At 37.3% G+C, this 18743-nt stretch overlaps 1 protein-coding gene across 1 annotated transcript in view; it reads right to left on the reverse strand.

Moving 5' to 3' along the window:
* Positions 1-18743, reverse strand: part of mmd (disintegrin and metalloproteinase domain-containing protein mind-meld) — a 608670-nt gene that overhangs the window by 120273 nt on the left and 469654 nt on the right. Inside the window, exons 17-18 of the mRNA XM_083121407.1 lie at positions 16877-16964; positions 15178-15273 (exon numbers count right to left, since the gene is read on the reverse strand). Of these exons, the coding sequence (XP_082977533.1) occupies positions 15178-15273; positions 16877-16964 (184 nt within the window). The remainder of the gene's footprint in view (positions 1-15177; positions 15274-16876; positions 16965-18743) is intronic.

Genomic DNA, 18743 nt, shown 5'->3' on the forward strand with positions numbered 1-18743 from the left:
CCCATGTTATTCGACGCTGGGTGGGCGCCGGGGCCGCTTCCAACGTTAGAAAAGTTCCCGGATTTGAACCGGCCGAGGATCGAACCCGGGACCTTGAGCATGGTAGTCAGACGCGTTACCGACTGAGCCACAGCGGCCACTTGAATGTTATTTTGGGAAAGTTATTTTCCATACCCCTTTTTTAATTTCAAGGTAAGGGTTTTAGATAATGTTATTTTCCCCGTATATACTGAAGGGTGCATAATAACCATAAGTGGCGACGCACCCAAAAAATTTTAATCAATCAATCTCACGTGACAGATACCGATATATTTTGTTTTAGAACATTTTTCTGCCAAATATACCGAAACTTAATACTCCATAGTGCTTTTAAACTATTATTTTAAATTGTAGGTCACATGGTCTACGCATTTTCGTGACAGTTTGATATGTTGGAACAGATTTTGGAGGAAGTAAAAGTAAAGTGTTCCACTGCACTTTTCCATGAAGGTGTATAGGGGTGTGGAGTTAAGGCCCCACACTTTCTTGATCACGGCTGAAGATGGGGGTGATGTGATCAGCATCACGCTCCTGGCTACCTTTATCCCTCAAAGTTTCCTCAAGGTACCAGCTTCATATGATCATCCGGGTTCTCCCCCGCAGGGAATCGATCAGGGTCTCTCGCATAGTAGTCAGACGCCCTAACGACTGAGCTCCATTATTACTCGCTCGACAAATGCCGATGGTGCGCACTTAGCTTGGTAATTCAAAACATATATCGTGCGACAAATACGAAGATGTGGCTCCCGTGTGACGGTAGATACGCACTCAATCTCCTATTAGAACCCCGCTACTTTGTTCTGTGATGCAAATGGTTTTGCTAGAAGTTGAAAAAATCGTGGGATATACATGATTTAATGTGGCTGTCGGAATTATTACATGTACGTATAACTCTATAGTTTATTCTTGAGTAAAATGTTGGAAAACTTGCATGTTCTATGTACACAAACATGGCCTAGAAAAGACAAGAATGTTGGATTTCATGGAATTTTTCGTTGTTTTAGGACATGTCTTTAAAAAAATCGCTAAAAACGCCAACAATTCGCATTTTATGCCAAATTCGCATTATTTCGATATTTCGAACGGGCGAAAAATGTGTCCAGACATCACTGCACATTCCTGAACATAACTTCGCAGCAATTACCATTTTTCACGGTTTTGGCGTTTGCGAAAAATCAATATCCCCAATAATCGGAAATTATTTTCTGGCCACCCCTCGTATAAATCAGTAGATGGAAAGTGAAAATTTAGCAGGGCTGGCAGAGAAAAGTCAATTCTTGAAGAGAGTGATCTGCTTTTGTGATTGAATGATTCGAGTAAATATATTAAAATATTTTCGTATTTATTATTAGTATTTTATTTCATAAAATTGGACATTAACTTCACTCAGTGATAGAGTAATGACCATCTCCCACGAGTTTAAACAGACAGGACAGAAAGTGGCGTTAATTTCATTGCAATAGTAGTGTTGCAGTAAATTTGAGGTTGGGAGCATGCACTTGCCAATTTTTATAACTTTCACCAATGCAGATTTATGTTCAACTTTTTCGTGATAGTATTCAATACATATCCCGTTTGGTTGGATTCTTCTTGATATCTAAGAATAGTGCAACGTTATTGTAAACGTATGTTAACTTGTGCGAAACCAGTAATACGTCAGGATGATTAAAGAAAACCTTCGTAAGCACTGCTACATTAAATAAGGTGAAGTGAGCCAGAAGAGTAATAAAATTCCAGCAGCATATTTACAGTTTAAAGCTCTTCTTCTTTATGCATGCGATTTTTGTTGGATGTTGCAGTGCATGAAATTTCTGTCGCATGTTGTAGTGAGATACTTTGTCGGGTGGCAATATTCGACAAAAATCGTATGTATCAATGGAACCTATTTGTTTCCATGTTCCTTCAGTTTGCCCAACAAAATGCCTTACTACGACGTCCGACAAATATCGGACGGCGCCACCCGCTCTTATCCCATCCATCAGTTGACAAGTCCCCTTACTAGTCCCATACGGACAAGAAAAAATGATAATTCAATGTGCTCTATGGACCCTCATACTCTTATGTTTGGGTGGAAACTCTGACACAGGTCTGGGGCAAACCTGGGAAATTCATATTGATGACCAACCTCCCCCCTCTCCGCAACATATCCATGCCACATTTTCAAACAGTTTTTCACATTTTGGCTCATTATTCAACTTGTATGGCACCCACGAACATCAAATATTTTTCAACATCTTTGGAAACGTCCATTCCTTAAAGAGAATACTAAGGTTTGCGCCATTTCCCCAAAATAGCGGGAGGAGAGGGAGCAAACTCCAGATTTTTATGTTTTTTTCATAGAAATTTGGTGGTCTCGCCCCCAAACCCCCCTTCCTCGGTTCGGCGTTCTGAATTGTACAAGGCTGCATGCTATGATGTTTTAGCTGCAAAACAAAACTTATCCGAAGTAGTTTGCTCCCATAGTGCCCGAGTTATAACAATTTTCCTCAAAAAATGCAAATTACCTATTTTTCGTAAAAAAATTAAAAAATCACATTTTGGCTTATTATGCAACTTGTATGGCACCCAAGAACATGAAACATATTTCATTCGCTTGAGAAATGTCCATTCTTTGAAAAGAATATTAAAGTTCGCACCTTCTTCCCAAATAGTGGGAGAAGAGGGGGCAAACTCCAGATTTTTATGGTTTTTTCATTGAAATTCGGGGGCTGCGGCCCCCAAACCCCCTTCCACGGTTCGGCGTTCTGAATTGTACGCGGTTGAATGCTCTGATGTTTTAGCTGCAAAACAAAACTTATCCGAAGTAGATTGCTCGCATAGTGCCCGAGTTATAATAATTTTCCTCCAAAAATGGAAATTACCGATTTTTCGTAAAAAAAAAAAAAAAAACACATTTTGGCTTATTATTCAACTTGTATGGCACCCAAGAACATGAAACATGTTTCAATCTCTTGAGAAATGTCCATTTTTTTAAAAGAATACTAAAGTTAGCGACTTCTCCACAAAAGAGCGGGAGAAGAGGGGGCAAACTCCAGATTTTTATGTTTTTTCCCCTTGAAATTCGGGGGACGTGCCCCCTCCCCCAAGCCCCCCTTCCTCGGTCCGGTCTTCTGAATTGTAAACGGTTGCATGCGCTGATGTTTCAGCTGCAAAACAAAAGTTATCCGAAGTAGATTGCTCCTATAGTGCCCGAGTTATAACAATTTTGCTCCAAAGAGTGTTCGAATTTAAAATGCCCGGGCGAGAGAAATTTCTCTCTCTCTCTCGCTCTCTCTCTCTCTCTCCTCCTGCCATCACTGGTTTCTGGCGCCGTGGTTGTGTTGCGCATAAAAGGGGCCTAAAAGTTACGAACGAGATTTCCTGTTCCCGTGCAGAGTTCTATAACGATATCTTTAAATAAATAACCATAATAAAAAAAAGTCAATGAAAACGAAATTCCCTGACATTTCCCTGACTTTTTTTGACACCTTAAATTCCCTGACTTTTCCCGGTTTTCCAGGTCTGTCGACACCCTGAAACCACTATGTGACCCCCCCCCCCCCGGGTATCGGGTGTCTTGCTTCTTTGTGTCAGAGTGAGATCTGTAGGTAATGTGGCCTCTGACCTTGGATTTTCGCAATCGGAAGCAGAAAAGAAATGTTCATTTTCAATCCATCTGGTTTTAAGCTAATGTGAACTCGTCCCACTGGTTACGATACAATTCCAATAATTGTCCGAGCTCCTACAGGGAATCTAATCCGGGCACCCTTCATTATAAATGGACATTTCTTGTTACTACTCTATAGGAAAGGATATTCCAGCAGAAATGGCAAATTCGCGATTATTCTGTGCTTTTCGGAGGGTTTCGTACACCTACCGGATGGCGTAGTGTTAACGTCGTTAACTTGTAATAAAGGGGTCCCGAGTTCGATGCACAATTCGTATCCCAGCCCCGATTGGACTATCTGTGCGTGAAATGGACTTTAAACAAACCTTAATAAAATATCAAAGAAAAACAGCTTTCCAGTAACATCCTTGATAAAATAAAAAATCAATTGTTTACAGTTGATATGTAACGAGTACTTTTCACCACGGCGGCAGAGGGCATTAAGCGATCGAGTAACGATCTATCCATCGAAGGTTCCAGATTCGAGTCTCAACTTGGACATCAATTATTCATCCTTATCTGGGGAAGGGGGGAATACCCAATAAGATTTCGTATCATTTTCAACCGTTGTTTTTAAAGTTGTTCAAAGGAAAATGTAATCGGGGTTGTTTCAATGAGGGTTTGCAATTACCACTTCGGTTTTTCCTGTGTTCTTTACTGCTTTCATTTTAAAATATTCAAAATTTCGGGAGAGGTTGTTGCCTCAGACTCCCCTTTGCGAACGCCAGTGTACTGATGTCTCTTTCATGCATACAACATTTATCGGCATTTAGCGCGACAGCTTGTCGGATGAAATCTGGACCTTTTACGCATCCGATAATTGTCGAATTTTGGCGTACCAACTTTCGGTATTTTGTACAAATTCAATAAATGCCAGATACTTGAAAGTTTGCCTAGAAATATGTAATAGATACAAACCTACATCAAACAAATGCAATATTCAGAACATCACTTATTTCAATGCTTCTCCTCCATAAATCAGGCAAAATGTACTACCAACTCCGAATTTCCATGCCCTTTCACCAAGGGTGTTCGGGAAAAGAGAAAATAAATAAATTGGTATAATGCAGAAAAGGAGCATAACCTTAGGTGGCACGCTTAACCATTTGAAGGTTAACGGGATCGTTTTCACTTTCATTACGACCCCTTCGAAACGCCAAGAAGGAAAGCATGCTGTGCTAACAGATAATCAATCACCACAGAGGGGTTCAGATGTCCTTGTCAAGATCAAAAACACTTTCCGCTTCAAGACTACTAGCTTTCAAGCGGAATGACTTTTGACCTTGACAAGGACTGATATGCATCTGACACACCTGAGATATATTTACATGTAAGAAATTCTGTTTCCGCGATATCTCAAGAAGGGGAGAGCGGCTCAACACGATACATGTATCGACAGAATAAACATCAATATACCCAATTTATATTTTTTTCCACCAATTTTTTTCAAAATCACGTATTTTGAACCTACAATCTTTATATCACAGACAACTTATTCCATAAGCAGACCAATGTTCGCGCCGCGATTTCTCAAGAAGCGCACGTCGACTCAACACGATACACACACGTATCGACAGAATAAACATCAATCTACCCAATTCATATTTTCTATCCACCAATTTGCTTCTATTATGAAGATAAAACATGTATTATGTAATATGTTCTTAAACTTATTAAATGAGAAAGTGCTACGTTTTAATTAAGGGACTATCATTACGCATGGAAGACAATGATTGGACTAGTATGATGAAACAGACTGATTTTGGTATATCTGCGGAGTACATTTTCAAACTTGATTGCTTTTTTGACACTATTTGAAAGAAAGAAATTCCTTGCCAGAGAGGCAGACACCTCCCTCATTATATTCTCCTGTGAAAGACAGGAGACTGTGTTCTATCTTTCACAGGAGAATATAATGAGGGAAGAGGTGGCTGCCTCTCTGGCAAGGAATTTCTTTCTTTCAAATAGTGTCAAGAAAGCAATAAAGTTTGAAAATGTACCCCACAGATATACCAAAATCAGTCTGTTTCATCATACTAGTCCAATCATTGGTTTTCATGCATAATGATAGTCCCTTAATTAAAACTTAGCACTTTCTCATTTCATCAGTTTAAGAACATATTACATAATACATGTTTTATCTTCATAATTGAAGCAAATTGGTGGATAGAAAATATGAATTGGGTAGATTGATGTTTATTCTGTCGATACATGTGTGTATCGTGTTGAGTCGACGTGCGCTTCTTGAGAAATCGCGGCGCGAACATTGGCCTGCTTATCGAAGAAGTATTCTGTGATCTAACGATTGTGGGTTCAAGAAACGTGATTTTGAAGAAAATTGGTGGACAGAAAATATGAATTGGGTAGATTAATGATTATCCTATCGATACATGTGTGTATCGTGCTGAGTCGACGTGCGCTTCTTGAGAAATCGCGGCGCGAACATTGGTCTGATTTTCGAAGAAATTTTCTGTGATCTCAAGATTGTGGGTTCAAAATTCGTGATTTTGAAGAAAATTGGTGGACAGAAAATATGAATTTGGTAGATTGATGTTTCTTCTCTCGATACATGTTGTATGGTGTTGATCCGCTCTCCGCTTCTTGAGAAATCGCGACGCGAACATTGGTCTGCTTGTCGAAGAATTTTTCTGTGATGTGGAGATTGTGATTTCTAAATACGTGATTTTGAAGCAAATTGGTGGACAAAAAATATGAATTGGGTAGATTGATGTTTATTCTCTTCATACATGTGTATCGTGTAAAGTCGCTGACTGGTTCTTGAGAAATCGGAGCGCGAACATTGATCTGCTTTTGGAAGAAGTTTTCTGTGATCTGAAGATTTTTTTGTTCAAAATACGTGATTTTTATGTAAATTGGTGGACAAAAAATATGAATTGGGTAGAATGATGTTTATTCTGTCGACACATGTGTGTATCGTGTTAAGTCGCTGACTGGTTCTTGAGAAATCGCGACGCGAACATTGGTCTGCTTTTGGAAGAAGTTTTCTGTGATCTGAAGATTTTTTGTTCAAAATACGTGATTTTGAAGCAAATTGGTGGACAAAAAATATGAATTGGGTAGACTGATGTTTCTTCTGTCGATATATGTGGGTATCGTGTTGAGTCGCTCTCTGTTTCTTGAGAAATCGCGACGCGAACATTGGTTTGCTTTTCGAAGAACATTTTTGAGATCTGAAGATTGTGGGATCAAAATACGTGATTTTGAAGCAAATTTGTGGACAAAAAATATGAATTGGGTAGATATATGTGTATCGTGTTGAGCCGCTCTCCACTTCTTGAGAAATCGCCTCAAGAGAATTTAGTACACGTAAATATATCCCATGATTACGGAAATATGTCTTACTGATTTTAAGAGAAAATGTTCTCTTTATGTTAAAAGTTTGCAACACATTTACATGCATGTCTGTTTGTGATTCATTGCACTGCTTAGTCGTATTACAAGCGAATCAATTCCATGTATGTCCCCCCTTCGTGCCGAAGGATACAATTTAAAATCCCTCTCGGTAAATTGCAACTTTAGTAAATAGAAAAGTTGTCCTCCAATGTGCTTAAAATTCGCGTATTTTGAACTCACAATCTTCAGATCACATAAAACTTGTGCCCCAATGTGATTGAAAATCGCATATTTTGAAGCCACAATCTTCAGATCACAGAAAACTTTTTCGAAAAGCAGACCAATGTTCGCGCCGCGATTTCTCAAGAAGCGCAAGTCGACACAACACAATACCCACATGCATCGACAGAATAAACATCAATCTACACAATTCATATTTTTTGTACACCAATTTGCTTCAAAATCACGTATTTTAAACCCACAATCTTCACATCACAGAAAACTTTTTTTTAAAAGCAGACCAATGTTCGCGCCGCGATTTCTCAAGAAGCGGGAAGCGACTCAACGCGATACCCACATATATCGACAGAATAAACATCAATCTACCCAATTCATATTTTTTGTTCACCAATTTTCTTCAAAATCACGTATTTTGAACCCACAATCTTCAGATCACAGAGAACTTTTCGAAAAGCAGACTAATGTTCGCGCCGCGATTTCTCAAGAAGCGGGAAGCGACTCAACACGATACCCACATATATCGACAGAATAAACATCAATCTACCCAATTCATATTTTCTGTCCACCAACTTTCTTCAATATCACGTATTTTGAACCCACAATCTTAAGATCACAGAAAACTTCTTCGAAAAGCAGAGTAATGTTCGCGCCGCGATTTCTCAAGAAGCGCACGTCGACTGAACACCATACACACATGTATAGACAGAATAAACATCAGTCTACACAATTCATATTTTCTGTCCACCAATTTCCTTCAACTATGAAGATAAAACATGTATTATGTAATATGTTCTTAAACTGATGAAATGAGAAAGTACTAAGTTTTAATTAAGGGACTATCATTACACATGGAAGCCAATGATTGGACTAGCATGATGAAACAGACTGATTTTGGTATATCTGTGGAGTACATTTTCAAACTTGATTGCTTTTTTGACACTATTTGAAAGAAAGAAATTCCTTGCCAGAGAGGCAGCCACCTCTTCCCTCATTATATTCTCCTGTGAAAGATAGAACACAGTCTCCTGTCTTTCACAGGAGAATATAATGAGGGAAGAGGTGTCTGTCTGCCTCTCTGGCAAGGAATTTCTTTCTTTCAAATAGTGTCAGAAAAGCAATCAAGTTTGAAAATGTACTCCACAGATATACCAAAATCAGTCTGTTTCATCATACTAGTCCAATCATTGGCTTCCATGTGTAATGATAGTCCCTTAATTAAAACTTAGCACTTTCTCATTTAATCAGTTTAAGAACATATTACATAATACATGTTTTATCTTCATAGTTGAAGGAAATTGGTGGACAGAAAATATGAATTGTGTAGACTGATGTTTATTCTGTCTATACATGTGTGTATGGTGTTCAGTCGACGTGCGCTTCTTGAGAAATCGCGGCGCGAACATTGGTCTGATTTTCGAAGAGGTTTTCTGTGATTTCAAGATTGTGGGTTCAAAATACGTGATTTTGAAGAAAATTGGTGGACAGAAAATATGAATTGGGTAAATTGATGTCTATTCTGTCGATACGTGTGTGTATCGTGTTGAGTGCTGACCAGTTCTTGAGAAATCGCGGCGCGAACATTGGTCTGCTTTTCGAAGAAGTTTTCTGTGATCTGAAGATTGTGGGTTCAAAATACGTGATATTGAAGAAAGTTGGTGGACAGAAAATATGAATTGGGTAGATTGATGTTTATTCTGTCGATATATGTGGGTATTGTGTTGAATCGCTCTCAGCTTCTTGAGAAATCGCGACGCGAACATTGGCCTGCTTATCGAAGAAGTATTCTGTGATCTGAAGATTGTGGGTTCAGAAAACGTGATTTTGAAGAAAATTGGTGGACAAAAAATATGAATTGGGTAGGTTGATGTTTGTTCTGTCGGTATATGTGGGTATCGTGTTGAGTCGCTTTTCCCTTCTTGAGAAATCGTGGTGCGAACATTAGTCTGCTTTTCGAAAAAGTTTTCTGTGATCTGAAGATTGTGGGTTCAAAATACGTGATTTTGAAGAAAATTGGTGGACCAAAAATATGAATTGGGTAGTTTGGTGTTTATTCTGTCGATATATGTGGGTATCGTCTTGAGTCGCTCTCCGCTTCTTGAGAAATCGCAACGCGAACATTGGTCTGCTTTTCGAAGAAGATTTCCGAGATCTGAAGATTGTGGGATCAAAATACGTGATTTTGAATCAAATTGGTGGACAAAAAATATCAATTTTTTAGATTAATGTGTGCATCGTGTCGAGCCGCTCTCCACTTTTTGAGAAATCGCGGCAAGAGAATTTATTACACGTAAAGATATCCAATGAATACGGAAATATGTCTTACTCTCTCATTTTAAGAGAAAATGTTCTTCTCTTTATGTTAAAAGTTTACAACACATTTACATGCATCTCTGTTTGTGATTCATTGCACTGCTTAGGCGTATTACAAGCGAATCAATGCCAATGTATCCTTCGGCCTTCGTGCCGAAGGATACAACGGAAAATCCCTCTCGGTGGATTGCAACACTGCTCATTTTTATCGCTTATCGCTAACTTCAGGAACATGAAAAACTGGAAGGTGTTAAGAATTACGCCACGTGGAAGTTCGTAATGAAATTAACTCTGATCGATAGTGGTTTATGGGACTGTATCGAAGCAGCTACTCCAGTGGATCCAGTTCGAGACCAGAAAGCGTATGCCAAGATTTGTTTGTGCGTGCATTCTTCTTGCTACCCACATGTTAGAAATGCTGCAAGTGCAAAGGCAGCATGGAAAAATTTGAAGGCAGCTTACGAAAATCAAGGTATAAGTAGGCGCTTAGCAATTAAAAGAAGACTGACCAGAGTGCGTTATGAAGATTTTCCTTCAATGGACTTGTACCTTGGTGAAATAATCTCATTACAACAAGAGTTGGCGGATGTGGGTTGCAGTGTCGATGATGAAGAAATCGCCGAAATTATGTTGATTGGATTGCCTGAAGAGTTTAATCCTTTGGTAATGGGTATTGAAGGAACACAGACGAAACTTACCAGCGAGTTTGTGAAGTCACGGCTCATGCAGGGTGATTTTCGACGAAGTGAAAATGTTTCCAAGGATTCTGCATATTTAGCTTCAGATAAGAAGAAGGGTCCATTTGTACCTATTTGCCATCATTGCAAGAAGGAAGGCCACATAAAGCCTAGATGTCCTCAACTACAGAAGTCTAAGAAGCGGATGAAGAAACCTACAGTTACGAAGCAAGGACCAAGTTCTTCGCAACACAATAATTCGTTTTTGTTGACTACCCACAGTGCTTATGCCAGTAAAATATTTAATGATGATGACTGGTTACTAGATTCAGGGTGTACTTCACACATGAGTAAACGTAAAGATTGGTTTGATAATTATTCAAATTCTAAATCATCTGAAATTACCATTGCAAATAATCAAAAGGTGATCAGTAATGGAATTGGTGATGTGAAAGTAAAACTCAAAAATAATGTGCAGAAGTTAATATCTAAAGTGATGTATGTTCCAGATATTACTGCTAATTTGTTGTCTGTTAACAAAGTTACTGAAAAAGGTTATGTTATGCTTTTCGATGACAAACGGTGTAGTGGTTACAATGTATCTGATATTGAGATAAAGGCTACTCCAAAATTTACAGCAACAAAGGTAGGTGGCATTTATAAGTTAGACCAGGCTGAAAATTTGTCCATGATGAATTTAAACAATACTACTGTAAATTCTCTTGAAAATTGTGAAGAGACAGTAGCTATGTTGTCAGTTAATGCTTCACAAGATGTATGGCATAAACGTTTAGGTCACTTGAATCTAAAAGGAATGATATCTTTGAGAGATAATTTAGCTGATGGAGTATGTTTTCATGATGACACCCCAAAACAATGTATCCCTTGCATTGAGGGGAAGCAGAAAACTGCATCCTTTCCCAAGGGAGTGGCAAAAAGAGCTAAAGAAAAACTAGAGTTAATACATTCTGATGTTTGTGGACCAATGTCCGAATCAAGTTGGGGTGGTGCACGATATTTTGTTACTTTTACTGATGATTATACTCGCAAGAGTTTTGTATATTTTCTTAAATTTAAGCATGAAGTATTTGAAAAATTTGTAGAGTTCAAAGCTTTTGTAGAAAATCAGTGTAATTTAAAAATTAAGAAACTTAGATCAGATAATGGTACAGAATACTGTAACAAGAAATTTTCTGCATTTCTCAGTGAACATGGTATAATCCATGAGACAAGTGTTTCATATACTCCGCAACAAAATGGAGTTGCCGAGAGACTAAACAGAACAGTTGTAGAAAAGGCTAGAACCATGCTTCATGATGCTAATCTCAGTAAGAGATATTGGGCTGAAGCAATTTCAACAGGTGTATACCTGAAGAATGTTTGTCCTACAGTTGCAATTAAAGATGCTACTCCAGAGGAAATGTGGACAGGACATAAAGTTAATCTAAGTCATCTTCGTGTATTTGGTTGTACAGCATATGTTTTGACACCAGACTATAAACGAAAAAAGATGGATAGTAAGTCAAAGCCATACATTATGGTAGGTTACTGTGAGTTTACAAAAGGTTATAGATTAGCTGATACTTCTAATTCTGGTAAGGTTATTAAAGCAAGAAGTGTTATATTCCTGGAAAATGTTGCAGGGTCATGTGTCGATAAGACAGATGTCAACACTGACATGTCTTCTGATGTAATTTTACCTCTGACTGTACAGATACCATTTAGTGGATCACAAGTTAAAAACAATGACAGTCAAAATATTGTAGGTGCTAGACAGAAATCTGAAGAAAAGTCAAGTGACACTTTATGTGTTGATAGTAATGTCGGCGAATTATCAGAAGTAACAAATTCAGAAACTGCTGAATGTTCTAATGTAGGTAGTGATTTTTCTCAAAATGTAGAACAAGAAAATGGTAGACCTGTTAGAAATAAGCAATTACCAATTTGGATGGGTGATTATGATTTATCAGACACATCCTTTATGAGTTTTGAGGAACCTGTAAGTTTTGAAGATGCCACAACATGCAAAGAAAATTCCAAATGGAAGAGAGCGATGGATGATGAATATAAATCACTCTTGAATAATGAAGTTTGGGAATTAGTAGATCGTCCAAAAGACCAGAGTGTAGTTAAATGTAAATGGGTATATAAAGTAAAACAAGATGTAAATGGGGATGTAGATAGATACAAAGCTAGATTAGTAGCACGGGGCTTTACGCAACGATACGGTATCGATTATGAAGAGACGTTTGCACCTGTTGTAAGACACTCTACTCTCAGACTTTTGTTTGCTATTGGTGTGGAATACAATATGGACATAGATCATATTGATATAAGTACTGCATTCCTGAATGGTGATTTAAATGAGACAATTTATATGGAACAACCACAAGGTTATCAGGTTGATAATAAAGTGTGTCTACTCAAAAAGAGTTTGTATGGTCTAAAACAAGCAAGTAGAGCTTGGAATCAGAAAATACATGATGTATTAATCAAAATGAAATATGATCAATCAAAATGTGAACCTTGTGTTTATACAAAATGTATAAAGGGTAAAAAGATGATTGTAGCATTGTATGTTGATGATATTTTTGTATTTAGTGAAGATGCATGTGAAAAACAAATGTTGATCCATGTACTGAAAGAACATTTTGATGTTAAACTATTGGGACCAGTAAGACATTGTCTAGGAATGGAGGTTGACAGGAATAAGAAATTGAATACTCTAACTTTATCTCAAAAGCAGTATACTAAACAGTTACTTACACGTTTTGGTATGAATAATTGCAAAACTGTTTCAACTCCCATGGAGCTAAATGTAAAATTAGAAAAAGCTGAGAAATGTGAAACCAAATTTCCCTATCAGCAATTGGTAGGTAGTCTCATGTATCTAGCAGTTTGTACGCGACCAGATATTGCTTTTGCTTGTAGTAAACTCAGTCAATTCAATAATTGTTATGATGTAAGACATTGGGTTGCAGCAAAAAGAGTCTTAAGATATTTGGCAGGTACACTAGATTATAAACTTAAATTTCAAAAAGGTGGAAATGAAGTAAAAGTGTACACAGATGCTGACTGGGCTAATGATTTGGTAGATCGTAAGTCATACAGTGGTTTAGTTGTAAAATTTGGAGGCTCAATTGTAAATTGGGAATCAAGGAAGCAACGAACAGTTGCATACTCAAGTACCGAGGCAGAGTATTATAGTTTGGGTGATGCTGCCAAAGAGGCACAATTCATGAAAAATTTGTTATCAGAGATAATTGATATTAAGGTGACAATTACAATTTTTAATGATAATTTAAGTGCTCATAAAATTGTTGAAAATTCTCAGCACCATAGGCGTACAAAGCACATTGATGTACGACATCATTATATTAGGGATGCTGTTCAACAAGGAGATTTTCATTTGGTTTATCAACCAACAAATGATATGATAGCAGATTTGTTAACAAAACCTGTATCTAAAATTGTGCATGACAATTATGTATCACAGTTAGGTATGAAATAATTATAGTCGCATGTATGTAAAGTATACATATTTGAGTAAGGGGAAGTGTTAAAATGTTTTGATTCAAAAGATTCTCATACCCAAATATGTTCATGTAAATTTTTCATAATGTGATATATTCTGTGAAGCAATTTTTTTTTACGTTTAGATTGTCCTGTGGCCTAGAAGAGGAGAGAAATAAAACTTCTTATTTCCAGTTTAGTTCGTTTGAATAATGGCTTAAAAGTTAACATGCAGTATCAGGTTTGAATTATGGCTTCTTAAAATTTAACACTATGTTTGTGCTCTCAACCCCTCAATTGTATCTGAACATTTCTTTAATACAACTTTCTTGTTATCAGCATTGCATGGTCTTCCTTGCACCTCTAATTTTCTATATTTTTTTTCTTTTTGCATTTTTAAAAAATGGCATTATCACATTACTTCAAATTGAGAAGATGCTATGTGTAGAGAAGTACATATTCTTGCTGGTACTAAAATTTAAAAAATCACAAGAAACAACAAAACACAAAAATAAAAAAATGATAAGTAAACTTTTCTTTATTTTCCTATTGTGGGACAATGGTTACGTGACAATGAAGAAAATAGGAATTGTAGCTTTCCTGGCGACGTGGTTCGAACAAGTGTTCTCGGGTTACTAGCCAGGTTAAATTGGCGTTAGCTTCCAACGTTTCGAGCGCATACATTGCTCTCATCTTCAGGGAATGTAAAAAATGGAGACCAGTGTAGGGTTGTATACACGACTATGGTGGGGCAGAGCTTGAACGCTGTCTTTCTATTGGCTCGCTCTGGATCCTGGTGTTCTTATTCGCTGCTGTCATGTTTCTACGGAGGAGTTGGTTCCAGGCGTGAATAGCCATTTCACGGGAAAGCCAATCTCAACAGAGACGTGGGACTCCAGCTCAGTCATGCCTGGAACACACTCTTCCATAAAAACACGACACCAGTCAATAAGAACACCAAGATCCAGAGCGAGCCAATAGAAAGACAGCATCCAAGCTCTGCCCCATCATAGTCGTGTATATAACCCTACACTGGTCTCAATTTTTTACATTTCCTGAAGATGAGAGCAATGTATATGCTCAAAATGTTGGAAGCTAACTCCGATTTATAATGAAGAAAATGTATTTCTAGTGTCTACTGAGCATGATGTATATATCAGACTTCACTACAGCACTACTTTTGTACACCGTGACGGACAAGTTAGAAGAAATGTGTGATTCCAATTGGTTTCAACATTGTAAATTTTTACTGGGGATGGGACAGCATGTTGGTATCAGCAGATATAGTAGCTAGGTACATTATGAACAGCCATGTTAAAAACTGTCAGCATAAGATACCAGAAAGACAAATGTATATAATATTATATATTTCTCTAATAGAGAAAATGTAATACTTGCCCCATGACCAGAGCATTCCATTGCAACATTATTGCTTGGGCACTTCGCTTGGTCTATGTATGGAAATAAACTCGTGCATGTTTGATTCAAACAAATCTGAAAAAGAGAAAGTTTTAAATTAAGTTATCATTTCTAATGTACAGGTAGTTACAATTTTGATATATTCATGGCATATAAAATATTTTTTTTTAAAAAAATATTCGACTGTAGTAATTTTATAAATAAAGGCGAGGTTTCCAATGTGAACATTGCAGTTAAATTTAGCATCAAAAAGTCATAAATTGCATGTTTGTGTAAAATCTGAAAGGAATGTTAGATTGGGAAAGGGGAAGTCCCTAATCATAAATATTTCCATCAAAGTTTAATATACTGACTACAGAATATACGAAATAATTAAAATTACAAATGCACACACATATAAATTACACTATTGGTACACACAATGTTAATGATATTTGAACTGAATCAGTCAATCATTATTATTCGTTCTATTTCTACTTCAGTTATTTCATGTTGCTTCTCTCTCTCTCTGCTTGCTTGTGATGAAAGTTGAACTTTCATGGATGGAATTGATGAAAAGGGTAAATAAATAAGACCAATGCCTAAACCAAGACTTCAGTGGAAAGTTTGTGAGCAGAGCGCTCCAGCACTCAGTAACGTAGGGGTAGAAGCTATTCATTATTGGCACTCAGTAATGGAGGTAGAATTCAATCATTATTATGCAACTCAAATATAAATCATCCTTCTTTCGAAGGATGCAAAAATGGGTGCTGCATCAAGAGAATTTGGGGGAAGAGGGGGGCAAAATAATTGAATTTTGATACTAATATTGAATTATATTAGTATCAAAATTCAATATTGAATAGGTGGCCGCGGTGGCTCAGTCGGTAACGCGTCTGACTACCATGCTAAAGGTCCCGGGTTCGATCCCCGGCCGGTTCAAATCCGGGAACTTTTCTAACGGTGGAAGCGGCCCCGGCGCCCACCCAGCGTCGAATAACATGGGTACCTGGGGGAAACCCTGGGGGGTAAAGGCGGTCAGGGGCGTGATGCTGATCACATCACCCCCACTCACGACCGGATCAAGAAAGTGTGGGGCGTTACCCCCACACCCCCTATACGCCTTCATGGCGTGGTGCTATGCACAGGGGAACACTTTACCTTACCTTACCTTACTAATATTGAATATTATTACCAAATATAAATACAAACTACATAATCTACAGACTGCAGTAGTGCAGCCCATGTAGCATGCATAGGAGAGGAGATATAAGTGTTTACAGGGTTAACCTGAAACCTGATGGTAAGGAAGCTGTAGGGGAATGCCAAGATGAAGATGGAATGGCAATATTAAAACAGAACTGAAGGAAATTGTTGAGGCTGGTAAAGAGTGAATTGATCTTGCCTAGGATATGGGCAATGAACTTTCAGGTTTAGGGATGCTAGAGGGTTGGTTAGTCAGTTACGATGCATATGAGGAAATGCATGTCTCTTATTCTTGGCAATAAAGAAATATGTATAAAGGTTATACAATTAATTTTGTTGAATTCATATTGCTCTCTAAGGAATAATTTCATAATAAATTTCTATTTTATTTAACAAGAGAAAGGTTAAAAGTTTTTATTTTATGTACTCAAAGCAAACCTATCTACATTTCTGTCCACATAAATATAACACTGGTATGAGAAAAATTTCTTACCAAATTTTCACCACAGGGAGTCCCATCCCTCACTAAGCCCATATCTGGAACTTCGTGAGAGTTGAACGATCCTGTCCCACTTGTTGCTCTGGAAAATTAAGTTACCTATCAGATCATCAACATTCACAATTATTTAAATATAACTACAATTAGCTATCAAAGTTAGAAAAGAATTATCTGGGCTGTAAGGAGGGTGGTCAAACAATTCCCACTGAAAATATTTGAGAAGGTCCTTGGTTCGAGCAAGCGTTTTCATGCACGAAAACAATGCCAGAACTCAACATGCCACGTCGCCTGTTTTGAATTGCTCATCGCAATTAGCCAGATTTGGCCCTTACCGATTATCACCTCTTTCCAGAAAGGAAGAAGCGGCTAGGGGCACAGCACTTCAACAATGAGCAGGAGCTCAAGGACAGTGTTACTGCATGGCTGAATGCACAGGCAGCAGATTTCTATGACATGGGTATTGTAAACCTTTGTTCATCGATATGATAAGTGTCTCAACAGAAACAGTGCTCATGTAGAAAAATAGCTTAGAGTTGTCTCTTTCAGTTGTATATAATAAAAACTCTCACAATGTCCTGGTGTTTCTTTTATACGTAAATGGAAGTTACTTTTAGAATGACCCTCGTATTTGCATGCAACATAATTCCTCATCACTTGTATTGATATAATATTTATTTAATTGCCTGGAACTTTCCTCCATAATTCTGTCATTTTATTATAGGTCTCATGCACAATATTATTTAGAAATATAAATTTTAAAATATATAATTTTTCTATTTAATAAGAGAGAAACTCATTAGAATCATCTGGTAATATGGATTTATTACAGAGGTGAATATTGCTATTTTATATTGAATAGGTACACTATCAGTTATTGGTATTAGTTATAAGAGAGGATATCAGTAAACATTTTACACTCCAGTACAATTATTGCTTATTGACTAAGATCAATTTTTCATGTTAATAATTCAATATGGAAAATAATTTGATTTTATACACATAAAGGATTGATTGATTGATTTTGTATATTATGAGTAATTCAGCACATAGGCTATTTCGGCTATTCGACCCCTTAACTAAAACAAAATTGAAGGTAGGCCACTAAAAAACAAAAAATGTGTCTTCAAAGGTTCCTTACTCAATTTTTAAAACTAATTCATTCATTCACCACTAAACAAGAGCCCTGTTGGCCTGCAAGAAGTGCCAGACCCTGTGGCCGAGTGGTTAGCACATCATGCTGCGACGCCAAGGGTCCCGGGTTCGAATCCCGCTCGGGCTTGGTTGTTTGTGAATGTCCATTCATCAATTTCATCATTTCATCCCCATCTTCGCAAATTAGCCAAGAGGCACAAAACGCGAAGTAAAATAAACTAAATCAATCAATCAAGCCTGCAAGAAGCAGTTACCAGGGCATACTACGTAGAGGTGAAGTTGACTTTTTGGTACCTTATCAGAAGATCACACCTTACACGTCCTTTATACACATATTTAATATGGCAATATACTGTATTATACACTCAGTACACACTCTCATCCCATACTGTAGTACTTGATATGAATAGTCATAGAAAACTAAATAATAATGAAGGAAAATTGAGAATTAAGTCTAAATCGCTTGCATATTATGATATCAATGTTCTACCTGAGTTGAGGTTACTAAAACAAGAGTTATACTGTATTTAGATTCTATTTCTGATATTTAAGACTATTTTTCTTCAAATAATGTTTCTGCATTTAAACTACAAAGTACTGTCAGTATCAACTGATTTAGGCATATTGGGTATCGGTTCACTGGCAAAAAACAATAACTTTACTGATCCAATATTTCCATAAGAAGCCTGTAATTTAGAGCAAAATTATG

This window comes from Lepisma saccharinum, chromosome 4, assembly GCF_977018435.1.
Source record: "Lepisma saccharinum chromosome 4, izLepSacc3.1, whole genome shotgun sequence".
NCBI classification, from domain to species: Eukaryota; Metazoa; Arthropoda; class Insecta; order Zygentoma; family Lepismatidae; genus Lepisma; species Lepisma saccharinum.